The following is a 13005-nucleotide window of genomic DNA, read 5'->3' as shown; positions in this document are numbered from 1 at the left end:
GTCATTTCCAGTTTAACAGACATGTGCTTTGCATAAAACCTTTTTTAAATACAGCCAGGTTTTGGGGCTTTTCTGTAGGTTTCATATGAAATGCTGCACCAACTGAGATCTTTCGTGCTCGAGTCTGATCTCTCCCCCTGCATTTGCCCTTAAAATACTGCACTGCGAGCCTGAGCCTTCATTTTAACCTGTGAGGAAAAATAAAGCATGGTTTGGCTTGTTTTGAACTGGCACAGGCAAGTTTAAATTTAGAGCGGACAAACGCCTTTTCATTCAGCCATAGTATGTGGCTTAGAGAGTAGATTAATTGGGCTCCACATCAAAACATATTAACCAGTTTTTAATGTGGCTCATGCATTTTTAACCTTGACTTTCTTCATGTTGACAAGTTCAGCATATTCGGGAGGGCTCTGCCATCACCATCAGTAAATGAGGGATTAGCTGAGACAACTAGATAACTATATACTGTATGTTTGCACAATGAGACAAAAACTTGTTACTGCATAGTTGTGTTGCTTAACAAGTTTAACAATACAGTGTACTATTCAAACTGTGAAATACACTGAGTGAGACCAAACATGATGCAAGTGTCTGGGCGGAGGGGACTCTAGAGGTCTAACACAAGCACACACAGTTTTTATACAGTCTGGTATTTCCTGGCCCTGACTGAACTCTATACGCTTAATTACTCATAAGCCAAGTCGCCAACGTTTGATCAGCTGCTCACAGTGGAGCTGCTCAACACCAGGAACAGTTAGATCAATGTCTTCACATTAAAAACAGGAAACAAAACAATGAAGACAGAGACAATGAAGCACATTAAATCTGTGCATTCGTGCCTTTTAAAAACTGAACCAAGGCAGGGGCAAACAGAGCAGAGCTGAACTGTTATCTATTAGCCGTTTTGAAAACTCGCAGTGTCGTGCCAGACTCCACTGCCAAATTCAACAAGTCAACTCTCTACATGATGCAGACTAAAGGAAATGTTTGGGCTTCCTCTGCAAACATTGAACCTACTTGAAAAACTCTCAGTCTTTTCTCATAGATGGTTAAGCTAAACAAAAAAGTTAAAAACACAGTGATAGTACGTGCTGGTTTGTTCCAGTTGAGGAGTAAAAAAAAACAGCTTTGGGCTTACAGAGCCAACAATTTCAGAAGAATTACTCTGCTTGCAGTAAATTTTCATTATTTCTGGAAATATCCTGAACAGACTGAACAACTGTTTAACCTCTATAACATGTTTAACCAGATCAACAGCCCACTATCCTGCAGGGAATCAGAAATTAGAGGTAAAACAAACATGATGCCATGACAATAATTTGTCGTATGCATCCTTCATATTTTATATGACCCAGTATTTTTTAAATCGATAATATGGCTTGTCATGATTCCCTAGCATCTCTAACTCTTTATGTGTATTCATTGTTGATGGTGGAATAATACACTATTCAGCTGTAGTTGCTGCACAAGCAGGCAGCTTTCAAATAACAATGAATGGATTAATGTACAACAAGACAGAGTCTACATTTATCCAGTAAACACTGTTGTCTCAACCCATTAAGAGAACCAAGCACCAGGGCCAGTGAATGAGACGCTTACTGAAGACACAGTCCAATGCCCCATTATTATAGGCTCATAGCTCTTACATAAACATACAAACACAATAGGAAAGTGTCCACTGGGCCACAGAGAGAAAACAGCACCACAGATTATTTGACTTGGCCGCTGTGTCTGAAACAAATCCACTGTGAATAAGCTGCAGGTGGCTGGACCCATTAGACCCATTCTAACTGATGCTCTCGAGTTTCTGTCATAGGCTGGACACAATCCAGTCGGACCAAAGCCTCTCTAAGCGATGACTCAGCCTCTGAAGGCCTTTTGTTTTTCCTGTTGTCTTTTGTTAGTTTTGATAAATCAAGACTTACTTTTTCAAGGACATGTGTTATTTATGTTGATTTGACAGCAAGAATTACATTTGTAATCTTGCAACATCATTATGAAGAATCTAATGATCAGTGAGTCAATTAAAAACATTGTTCATCTATACTATATGGATAAAAACTTTAAATGTGTTTCACATTTATACATGTAGAATATGGTTGCATAAATATAAAAAAGGTTTTGAAAACTGCATTCATCAAATGTTTTTAGAACATTATTTAAGAATATAGTGTGGGTCCTGCAGCGGACTGTAGAGAATGACGTTCAATTTGAAATGAGATCAGTTGAGGTTTGGTTTAAAATATCTTCACTTTGTTCCTCAATGCAACAAAGTGAACATTTGGCAAGTTTTCCACGAGTCTTTCTGCACTCTAAAAGCCAATATTCTTGCTTGTGTTGAGATTCAGACTTTATTCTGTATGTTGCAATGTAAATTAACAAATACATATCTGGAACAGTCCTTGTTTTCAATAGTATCAACATAATGGTTCCACTGCATGTTCCTTTACAGCTGGCAATTTCTTCCAAAAATATACTGTTATTACCAGTGATGGTTGATATATACATGCATTCATGTAATAAAAGATCAATGTCAGTCTTTTTTGTTTTACAATTAAGAAATGAAATTATTGTATTTTCATACATTTGCCATGACTGATGAGTATTAAACAATCTTTCATTAGTTGCCTTATTCCAATGTTATCTGAAAATCCACACGGACTTGTTTTGACAGTGGCTCGACTTATTTCTATCTTTTTACAGATGCTACCTTACAAAGATTTAGGACATCTATTCACTACAATGCAGTGACCTACTGAGATGTACTCAAAATGCCTGCATAAAAAATGCTGGAGGATGATATTTGGGGGGGTGATGGACCCACACCAAACGAAAAAGATTCCTCTGTGTCCATATCACACTTGAATTCGATATGTCAGACAAGGGAAGGACACAATGACTTGGTATTGGTTTCTGATTGGTCAACTGTAATTCTGAATTTGTCTGTGCTGCTGTCTGTACTCATGTAATATTTTGTTATTCTAACATGCCAAAGCTGGGATTTAGTTCAGTACATCAGTGTGTTACAGTTGGCTTACATTCTGTGCCCTCAAGTCAATGGTGACAGGGCGTAACATTAAAGATAACTTTACTTTAGTAATTTGAGTGTTATATCATGAAACATCAGTACAACCATCTATAAATCGGAAGCCGTAAAATGTGCCTTCGGCCCTGGCACAGTTTTTCGGATATTATCTCAGATGTCTTCCAGAGCAATACAAAACACTGTTCAGAATCAAGACTAAAGAAAACTTCTATAAAAGTCCTCTGGTCAAATAATGTGAAAATTGGTGACATTTCAAATAACAGTTTATTTCCTTTATAACATGAAGCCATCTCATTGACCAACTATCAAATCACCACTGCAATGGAGTGACTACTTCCAATTTTTGAACACTGGTCCTCGTTCAAGAGCACTAAGATTTCCAGTGCTCTTGAAACATGTTGAAATTCTTTCTTTACTGCAGTCAACTGGCCTGTAGATCACCAACACTCCTGAGAATCTGACCAAGTTTTAGCCTTGAAAGTGAACCTCTTATATTTGCTAACTACAAAAAGTATCAAATCTCAGAGTGGATGAACGGTGGTGTCTGACGCTTCGGATGAACACCAGTGTCCTAAAAGCATCTGTCCAGAATGCCATGCATTCCAGGAGGGATTTGGAAGTAAGACGCTTCACTCTCTCCAGTTAGTCCGGCCAGGAATGTGAGCCATCTGCAGGTGTGGGTTCAGAGCTACGCCTGAGCTGACAGTGTTTATTTCACGCTGAAGTGAGGAAATCTTCTCTACATGCATGTTGGGTAAAAGTACACAAACCTCAGTGTGTTATAATTTACAGAGGAATAAGTCAAGTTCTACAATAAGTGACGACATTTGTCTATTATAAGCTAATTTTTAACAGATATTCAACCAGGACAGGCAATCACTTTTGAGGTTTACAGTAGTACATCATTTTCTGAGCTCCATTCCAAAATATGTGGCATGCAATAACTATTCTAGAATTACAATTAAATACATTTCTCTTTAACTTGAAATGTTTTTTCAAATGTTATAAAATTCTATTTTGAAAAAAGGTGAGAGAAGATTAAATTTATCATGCGATACATTTGTATTTTCCATATCTGGAAAATGACATTAAGGAGAGTTTTTCAATTACTGAAGTAATGATCTAGGACCAAAGCTAGAAATGTTTTCACATTTTATGCCCCTATCATTATGTGAATAACTTCTTGTAAATCATTCTAGTAATGAGAGATTTTGTTTGGTGGAAGATGTGATGCAGGAGTCGATGGGCAAAATACACAGGCCTGGAAAAAGCCTGACACTGGATACGTAGTCTGCATTTAGTTCAATTCTGTCCTTGTCCAGCTACAGTTATTCTAGTAATGGTAAGAACATTGTTCACGAGGCAGCTGGGAATCAACAGGACTGACAATGTGTTCTGCAAGAAACTAACTTTAGTCATGCTGATATGACCAAAGAAGGTAACATGCAACAAGAAAAGGAAGCTTAGTCGACAGGAATAATGAAATAAATGCGTTGGTTACCTGGGCCGTTGCCATTCACGTGCATGGTTTGAGCCATGGTGGCCGCTGTGTGCTCTCAGTCCCACAACCAGACCTACTGAGATCATGCAACTGCCATGCATCAAGTCCAGATTACCATGCAACCTGCAAACTGGGACAAAAAACAAAATGCAATCAATTACTCACCTATGAAGTTAGTTGTGAAGAGTCACATGCAAAGGTTATTTATATCAAAGGGCTTATCACCTCGATATGAAAAACTAAAAGTAATAAATATTAACACCAGAGGAATTTGCTTTAAATCAGTCATGCTGATTTACTACTTAAAGTTATTACGCTGTGCATCCTTGGAAGGATTCTGTTTACAAAAAGGGAAACAACAAAACAACTTTTCAGTTGTTTAGAGTGGTACGACATGATTTTATTTTCCATTTCACAAAGGACTTTCTTTGTGAAATTTGAAGCCCACTTAATGTGACCGACCACACTGACCTCTGCGTTTTCACAGGTGTGTTTGTTACTGACATTTATGAACATAAGAGGTCTTGTGTGCTCTGGCCTGGTCATCATCAATGGATAGATTATGAGCCGGAACAAAAGAGCCATTCTCCTCTTAAAAAACCCGCCAACATGAGCAGAAAGTTGACTTCATGAGCTGCACAACAGACCAACAAGCATCTGAAGGAGCAAAGATGCAGGTTAGTTTGGCTGAGGCATGATACAGGTCATTTTTAGACACTATGACCCCAGATTCTATTTATCAGTTGGACTACTGACCTCAGATTCTCTGTTGATTACTCAATCCAAAAATGGAATTTAGGCCCCCTAGTGGTCTTTAAGGGTGGCTTTGAGTCAGCGCACTCTGCACGTGCATGTTCTCAGGACATTGTGGTTAATTTTATTACTGCTTATAACTATTTTAGAATTAACAAATGTCTGAAATCCATCTTTAAACCTGTTTCAGGAGGATATCAGCACAAAGAAGCTGAAAATAAACCTTCAGGTCAGAGCATTGTTAGAGGGAGATGAGATTTCATCGGCCATTACGGTGTGAGAGATACAGTAAATATGGAGCTAGAACTAACCCACACTATAGCAAACACAGTAAGTGACATCAAGTTTTTAAACAAAACCTGCAAATGTATGGCAGCCAGTGCTTGTAAATTTGCATTGCATTTAATGGTGCGAAAGGCACCTGACTGCATCAATCGCAACCTTTCGCAGGGAACATTTGAAAGGTTACTCTGCAGTTGAGCTTTCACTCATCTGCATCACATGTAATTCCTTGTTTGTAGTAAGCGTCCAAATAAAGCAGCGCAGCCATGTCAACAAGCTCATGTGTCTAAACCTTGAACGTTCATCATCTTGGGACTGATTATAGATCCCATGAAGCTAGGAAGCAACTGGACCACACTAGAACTGTCGAGCATCAAAACAGAAACTGATCAGATGTGTTGTTCAAAAATTTTAAGTCACTCCGCATCTAAGCTACTCTGTCACACCAAAATGAGTCGATTATTGAGCATCCTTATGATTTACCAATATAATTTAATACAAGACTAGACAGCATTCATCCTGTCACAATTTAATGCATCAGAATACATGTAAGACTAAGCTGGAAGCTAATGTTAGGAGAGATTGATATTCCTCATCAGTAAAAGCACTAAAACCTTAAGTTGACATTTGAGACAAAAATACTCTTGTATTTTAGGACAGTCAGGCAATGGGGTTGTATTTGTGTGTTTTGGGTGCATTATGAATCCCACCATTCAGGCTGTTGAGGCTCATTTTCTAAATATCCTGACCAGTCTCACTGAGGAAGTGGTATTCATTTCGCTGGCAGTAAACTCTCTGAAGGAGGGCTGCTGCACATCTCAGTGTGTTCTAAAGGTCTAGCGATGCAAATTGACTTATCAACCATCCGGCTTGCAGGAAAGAAGCATTTTGATAGAGAATGGCATGCAGGTGGGTGAATATATAAGTGAGGAAAACGGTTTATTATATCTGACCACAACTGAGGTCAGGGAAATCACTGCCGATCATGTCTTCGAGGTTTTAACAGGCCAAAAAACACAGACAAAGCAAGCTCTTCACCAACTTCATGCAAATTCATTATGAACAACAAAATGAAAGACTGACCAAACATCTTCCAAATGCTTGGTTCCATTAGCTGCAAGAATGCAAACCTGACGAAAGGGGAAAGAAATCTTCAACCTTGAAGAAAGCCAACAAACACACTGTTAAAAGTTCAGTCTGAAAAGTTGAAAGATGAAGGCTGCAAGACCGAATTCTGGTAGAGAAAGAATTTAATTCAAGGGTCGGCAACAATACTGGATTACCAAATTAAGAGATACTGAGAACCAAGGAAAAGTGCGCCCTCATTCCTCGCTGTTAATGCATTCCAGGAACCACACGCGAATTCCGCGATAGAGCGACGACCTTATTATTTACGGTAATTGAAACGTTTATGAACCCACCCAATACTGATATGAAACCTCCTTCTATCTGTATTACCTTTTCCCACACTGATAGACTGTTTAAAGCACTGTTGTGTCTCACGTAAGTCCAAAACTCACAGAACGGAGTGTACTTCCGGATGCCGTCAGCCAATAGAATGCGTGTACGGTATCACGTGACTGCCTATCAAAAATCTTCAATGAGGTGAAGTCGTGAGCGTTGATGTGCGAAGGCGCACTGTATGTGCACTAAACACTATACAGAATAACCAGTAAAAAGAAAAAAAGCCTCTAAAAATTCTTTGTGACTTACGAGTACTCACAATTTACATGAGTATCCCTGTGACCATGTTTTTCTGTTTTGTTGTCAGATTAAATGGAATAGTAAAATCAGATGTTATTGTTGTCCACTGTAAAGAGTAATGCTGCAGAGTGTACATTCACCCCTCCAGCAGGCAGACAACTGTCTAGTCACAGATACAAAGTGATGAGCTGCTGCATCTTCAGCACTGATCTAGTATCCTAATGATCTGTTCATGCAGCTTACCTGTAACTCCCATACCAACTTCCTCCCACAGCACGCAGGTAGCACACACTGGGTTCACAAACCCCCGACAACGAGCCTATACCCAGAAGCACGCTGGGCGAAGGGTAAGTTTCACGGCTAAGATTAGACGGCTTCCTAAAATGACGGCCAAACGATCTGTGTCCTATAAGAGGAAACAGGACTTTAGGCTGTTTTGGGAAGACCGACCCCTGTGCTGGGCCTCCAGGTTAAGCCCGTGGCCAGTAATATTGCAAACTACCTCTCGTCAATTTTCAGCCTCAGCCGACCTTTAACTCATGCCTGGAAATCAGCTAATGAGGCAGATAATTAACGCAATGGAAAGACTTTTCATGAACGTTTACTTATTAACCAACATAGCAGTGTTGCTACTTCACTAATCAGCAGCTGGAGGTGAAGACAGAATCCCCAAATAAACTTTTATACATTATCAGAGGAGATGTGTGCCTTAAATGTGTCAGGAGATAAAGCTAATGGAATAACTGGAAAAACACTGTTTCACTGAACAAGATTTTGGAAACACACTGATCCTTTCTACTAGTTGCTAAAAATCACAGATGTTCTCTGTTACAGCTTGTCTGAACGGTTTCTGCTTTATCCTGATTTAAATAATTAAAAATATACTTCATTTCTGGTGCTTGGTTTAATGATGTTTTAGATCATTTTATTACTCAGACTGTAGTGAACAAATTATTAATGGATGGATCCAAAATAATGATGATATATAGTGGACTCTTGGGTCTCAACATCTTGTTGGCTGATTGAAAGCCACCTCCCAAAAACTTCATTTTATGTATTTGTATTCACTCGTCAACCACTAAATGCAGGAAATCATCATTCCTATCGACAATCTGGAACCAGCACCTTTCCAAATGTCATCCAAATCCAACTCAAAGCAATGTTATATAATGCACTAGAGCTCATCGGGTGTTTCCCACCTCATATAACAAACTGACCCATGGGCCGGAACCAGCCCATGCCCTGGGGATTGCAGTCCAAAGTTAAGTTACATTATGGTGCGACAGTGTTTTCTGTCATTCATGTGTTGTTTTTATGTCTTGTAATTGTTTCTAGGGAATAGTATTTCCATATTTATAGTAGTAATGACATTTAAAATGACCTCAAATGGCGATTATAGATTGAAATTTAATAACAGCATACAAACAGTTCATCTTCGGAACAATCTCTCTGAACTGATTGCATTTGTAGGTTGAGGACTACTTGTATATATGTTTACTAACTTAAGTTGAAATGTTCGGATAAAATACTGAAACAACACCCAAGACCTTAAACAGATATGTTCAATATCAACAAAGAAAAACTCACCATGATTTTCATTACTGAACAGACTAGAGAAAGTAGTCCAATCTGACCTGAACAGAGCCACAGGTGTGATATGAGCGACAAAATGAAATCACAGAAAACACACCAACAACATTAGCTGACAAAAACCAGAACTACTTGTTTTGTCCCTCCTCAACTGCTTAGCATAAATATGAAACTAGGAGCTTGTGTGTGTTTCAGAGGAGAGGTGGGACTGGATTTACAGGTGCTTGTCAACCGATTTACAATGACTCAGCTCAGTGTCGTCTGTGAGGGAGGTGTCTTCTGCTGGAAAGACAAGCTGCCCAGATGATTTATCGTGAGACAAGAGCGTCAATAGACAAAACAAAAGAAAAAATGCAAACATCAGAACAACTAATCCATTTTATATGTCACCACAGTCAGTAAATTTTTTTCCATTGGCTTTAATGTTACTAGATCTTCTTGGTCATGAGCAGTGACGAAGTAGAATAAATGTGGTTGGAAATTTTCTAATTTTTTTGATTCCCTAATTTGAGAATATTTTAATAATGTGCAGTTCATCAGGATTTCTTACATTTTAAAACAGATGACATGAACTGTGGTTAAAAAACGTATTACTGAAGTAAAGCATATACAGTACCTCGTTATGAATCAGAAGAACAGAAAGGTAAAATCAAATAATTCAGTAATAATTCTAAAATTAGTTAACACATACTAATACAGATCCTTAACGTACAAACACAATTGGTTCCAAGATTTTTCATAAGTTTAATTGTTTGTAGGTTGTTATCTGTAATATGGTAGAAAGAGGAACTTCAGTACAGTCAGATATAGCGCCACACGTTTGTTCCTATCTCCGAATGTTCGTAAATTGAAACGTTTGTAGGTTGAGAACTACCTGTATTTAGAAAAAAGTATCAATCATCAAATACCAAGTTTAGTTTCAGTCAGAACAGAAACACTGAACTAAAAATCCAGGTGAGCTTGAGGGTTTCCTTCCTGTTTTTGAAATACAATACAAATTTACAATGCATTTTTAAATAAATGGGCAAAATAAAAATAATCCAATATTGAGATCAGCAACAGTTCTGTCAAAACATACTTGCATGGCTAAACACACGTAATATCTGTCATGTGGTGTGCCTAGACCCATTTGTTTGGCATTTAAAGTGACCAACATGGATCTTGACAGGATGTGGTGTGACAGTTTTCCACTGTGGAAGCCCATGTTTTGTAATGTGTTTTCACTGTTAACAGCATGAAATGTTACAAGAGGACTGTCATGGTTGCAAGCCTGCTGAGCTGAATATTCAACAGGCTTGTTTTTCCTCTAATAAAAGCTGGGGCTACAGATTTAATGAATGGAAAAAGCCTACAGAGAAACAGGGATATTTTAATCAGAGCATCGTGAAGGTCTCAACAGTTTGAGAAAACAAAGCCTTTTATATTTCTGTGGTAACAGACTTTAAGCAGTCCTCTTCAGAGGCACAATACATGTTCATAAATACTGTATACTTCAATGTTGGTAGGAGAGAAGTGCTAATGCCCAAGAATGTGACTGCATATTTTCAGAAAAAGTGGCTGTTAGTGGTCTCTGCTGCATCTGGCCTTGGTTAGGAAATCCTCTGAAGCTTTGCGAGAAGCTGCTGTGCCATCCAAGGAGAAGACGACGCCTCAATGTGAATGTTCACTCCTGTTTTCCGGATTATTTGTGCCCTTGACCCCAGTTTGCTGTTGCAAGTTGCTTTTCTCACAAGGCCCCATGTTAGCCTGCTGAACAGGACAACCCACTTTAGAGTCTTTTAATGACCTCGGTATAGAAGGAAGAACTTGAGACAAAAAAAGTCAGCCATAATACATTTCATCTTAACTTCCACACCTGTCACAGGATCAGAGAGATATTTATTTACAGGTATTTTCAGCTGGCTATATAAACTCGTCCCATCTTCAAGTGCTTGTGAAAGCTTTTCAAGAAAATCTTAAGTTTAATATACTAATACTTCCTTGAGACCAAAAAAACTCACTAATCTAACATATTCAGTTTATAGCTGTATCTTCAATTCACATCTTCAATTTACATCTTTAAAAAGACAGTATTTGCAAACCAAAACAATCAAAGGCAAAAAGTCATCTTTTCAAAGAAGCAATTCCAAATGCAGCCAAAATATGTGGCTCTTTTCTGAAGTCATGGATGGATCCTTTGCTGCCAAACCAATCCCCAAAAGCCATTGCGTACTGGTGGTATTTACATGTTTTCCCAAATAAGGAAGCTAGCACAATGGACACCCTTCAGCAACTGAGGAAAGGTGACACATTTAATTTCTTATAATAGGACGGACAAAATTTAATATATAAATAAAACCCTGGACAAACACACAAAGGAGTTTTACAAAAGGGAGATCAGTACCTCTCAAGACAAATTTAACTACCTACTAAACTAACAGCTCTCCAAATGTTTAATGACTAGAAATCTGTAACAGAAAGATTGCTGTTCACTCTGTTAAGTTAAATCTGGTACAGTCACTTTCAATGCACTGGTGCTCTTCCTTGTGCACAAGGATAAACATAGCATCAGAGAATGACCAACGTTGTTACATAAACACTGTCATTATGGCCATTCCTCTGTCTGGACATTTCTACCTCATATCTTTCTTCATCCACAAGAAGCTAAAATAAATCCTTGGTTTTTACTTATTTCCAAGATATGAACAAAATTTAGTAGCTGAACTTCAAAATGAGCTTAAAACAAGTAGTTTTATAAGAACAGCAAAAGCCTGGACCACTGTGACAAATACCCATTTTCTTAGTGCCTTCACAAGAAAAATTAAGTTACAGTAATGAGAGCTGTATATAAAGGCTTCGGATGCTGTCGGAACTAGGAGATGGATCCTGTCAGAACTAAGAGTGTATCCAACAGATAAGAGTAGGCTCCAAAGTAAAAACTTTATGCATTTTGGTAGAGGGTAATTTTCTCAATTTTTTCCCCACTGCACTGGATCCTTGACCAAAGTTCACGGTTAACACTACATGACAGTATAATCTCCAATACAATACATATGTGTGAATGTTCCTTGATTGTTGATATGTGGTTGTTTCTTACAGCAAGGAAATGATTTGTCTCAGAAAATGATACTCAAAGATGACTGGCTACTGATTTGTCAGTGACAATTACTTCTGAATAATTAATGTTATGCCGTACATGTTCAGCATCGCCCTCAACTTTTACCTGTGGACAACAAAATTTTAACGCATTCTATGATTTTAGTCGCACACATGTATTTTCTTCAGTCCCTTTTCATATGAAAGCTTATTGAGGACAGAAACACCATGAATCAGAATTGGTTATGAATCACATGGAGAAATCTATAAAGAGGGTACTCTAATCTTACATCTTCCAAAAAAACACAAACCAAAATCATGGTTGTTATTCCCATTCACAATAGTCAGGGCATTTGATTTAATTTCTCTGTGTTCTAGGAATATCATTTATCCAATTCAAATATTTGCTTTGACAGATTCTCTCTGTAGTTTGATCTCGTCATAAGAATTTAGTGAAAGTTTAAATAAAACCACAAATTCATATGAATTCGGAGAATTTCTTTATGTAATCAATGATGTTTGAAAACCTGAAACCATAAGTTCACACAGAAAGGGATTTTAACAGGCCCTTTATTTAGTGTCAAGATTCCTGAGCATCTTGGCACACCCTCTTTGAAGAGATGGTTCTGATTACCCTGATACATGATTGACTCTGTTGGATGTTAGCCTCGGAAGGCTAGGGGAATAAAATTCTGGCAGACTTACTACAGCACTGCTCTCCAGCTATGATTTATTGTTCAGATATATTTTTATTACAATAGGACAAGGCATCTTTCAGTTCTTTTAATGTACCGTTTCTGGAATGTTACAAGTAATGTTTTTGCCAAGTGTCAGGTTTTTTTATGTGTCAAATGGTCAGATTAGAGTCAGTCTGCAGTGTTTTGAGGTACTTAAACAATTTACGATGAAAACAATGAGTGCAATTTATCTGCATTATGAAGTATTTTTTGGGAGAAAAAAGTCTCATATTTTTTACCCCTTCTACACATAAGCATAGTTACAGTGTTGAGGTTACAGATTGGCCTATGTTTTGAAAATAGGCAATAATCAACCC

At 38.0% G+C, this 13005-nt stretch overlaps 1 protein-coding gene across 3 annotated transcripts in view; it reads right to left on the bottom strand.

Annotated features, from left to right (window-relative positions):
* The window catches only part of kank1a (KN motif and ankyrin repeat domains 1a), a 45873-nt gene that overhangs the window by 15185 nt on the left and 17683 nt on the right, over positions 1–13005 (bottom strand). The window contains exons 1-2 of one of the 3 annotated variants that reach the window (XM_068310178.1): positions 8874–8919; positions 4548–4677 (exon numbers count right to left, since the gene is read on the bottom strand). The exons of 1 other annotated variant lie outside the window; for it this stretch is intronic. In XM_068310178.1, the coding sequence (XP_068166279.1) occupies positions 4548–4584 (37 nt within the window). In that variant the 5' untranslated portion in view covers positions 4585–4677; positions 8874–8919. Of the gene's footprint in view, positions 1–4547; positions 4678–8873; positions 8920–13005 lie in introns of those variants that run through there. One more of the 3 variants, XM_068310177.1, reaches the window with a different exon arrangement.

This window comes from Antennarius striatus, chromosome 3 (genome assembly GCF_040054535.1).
Source record: "Antennarius striatus isolate MH-2024 chromosome 3, ASM4005453v1, whole genome shotgun sequence".
NCBI classification, from domain to species: domain Eukaryota; kingdom Metazoa; phylum Chordata; class Actinopteri; order Lophiiformes; family Antennariidae; genus Antennarius; species Antennarius striatus.
The sequence above is the reverse complement of the archived record's forward strand: the minus strand, read 5'-3'. Positions and strand labels throughout refer to the sequence as shown.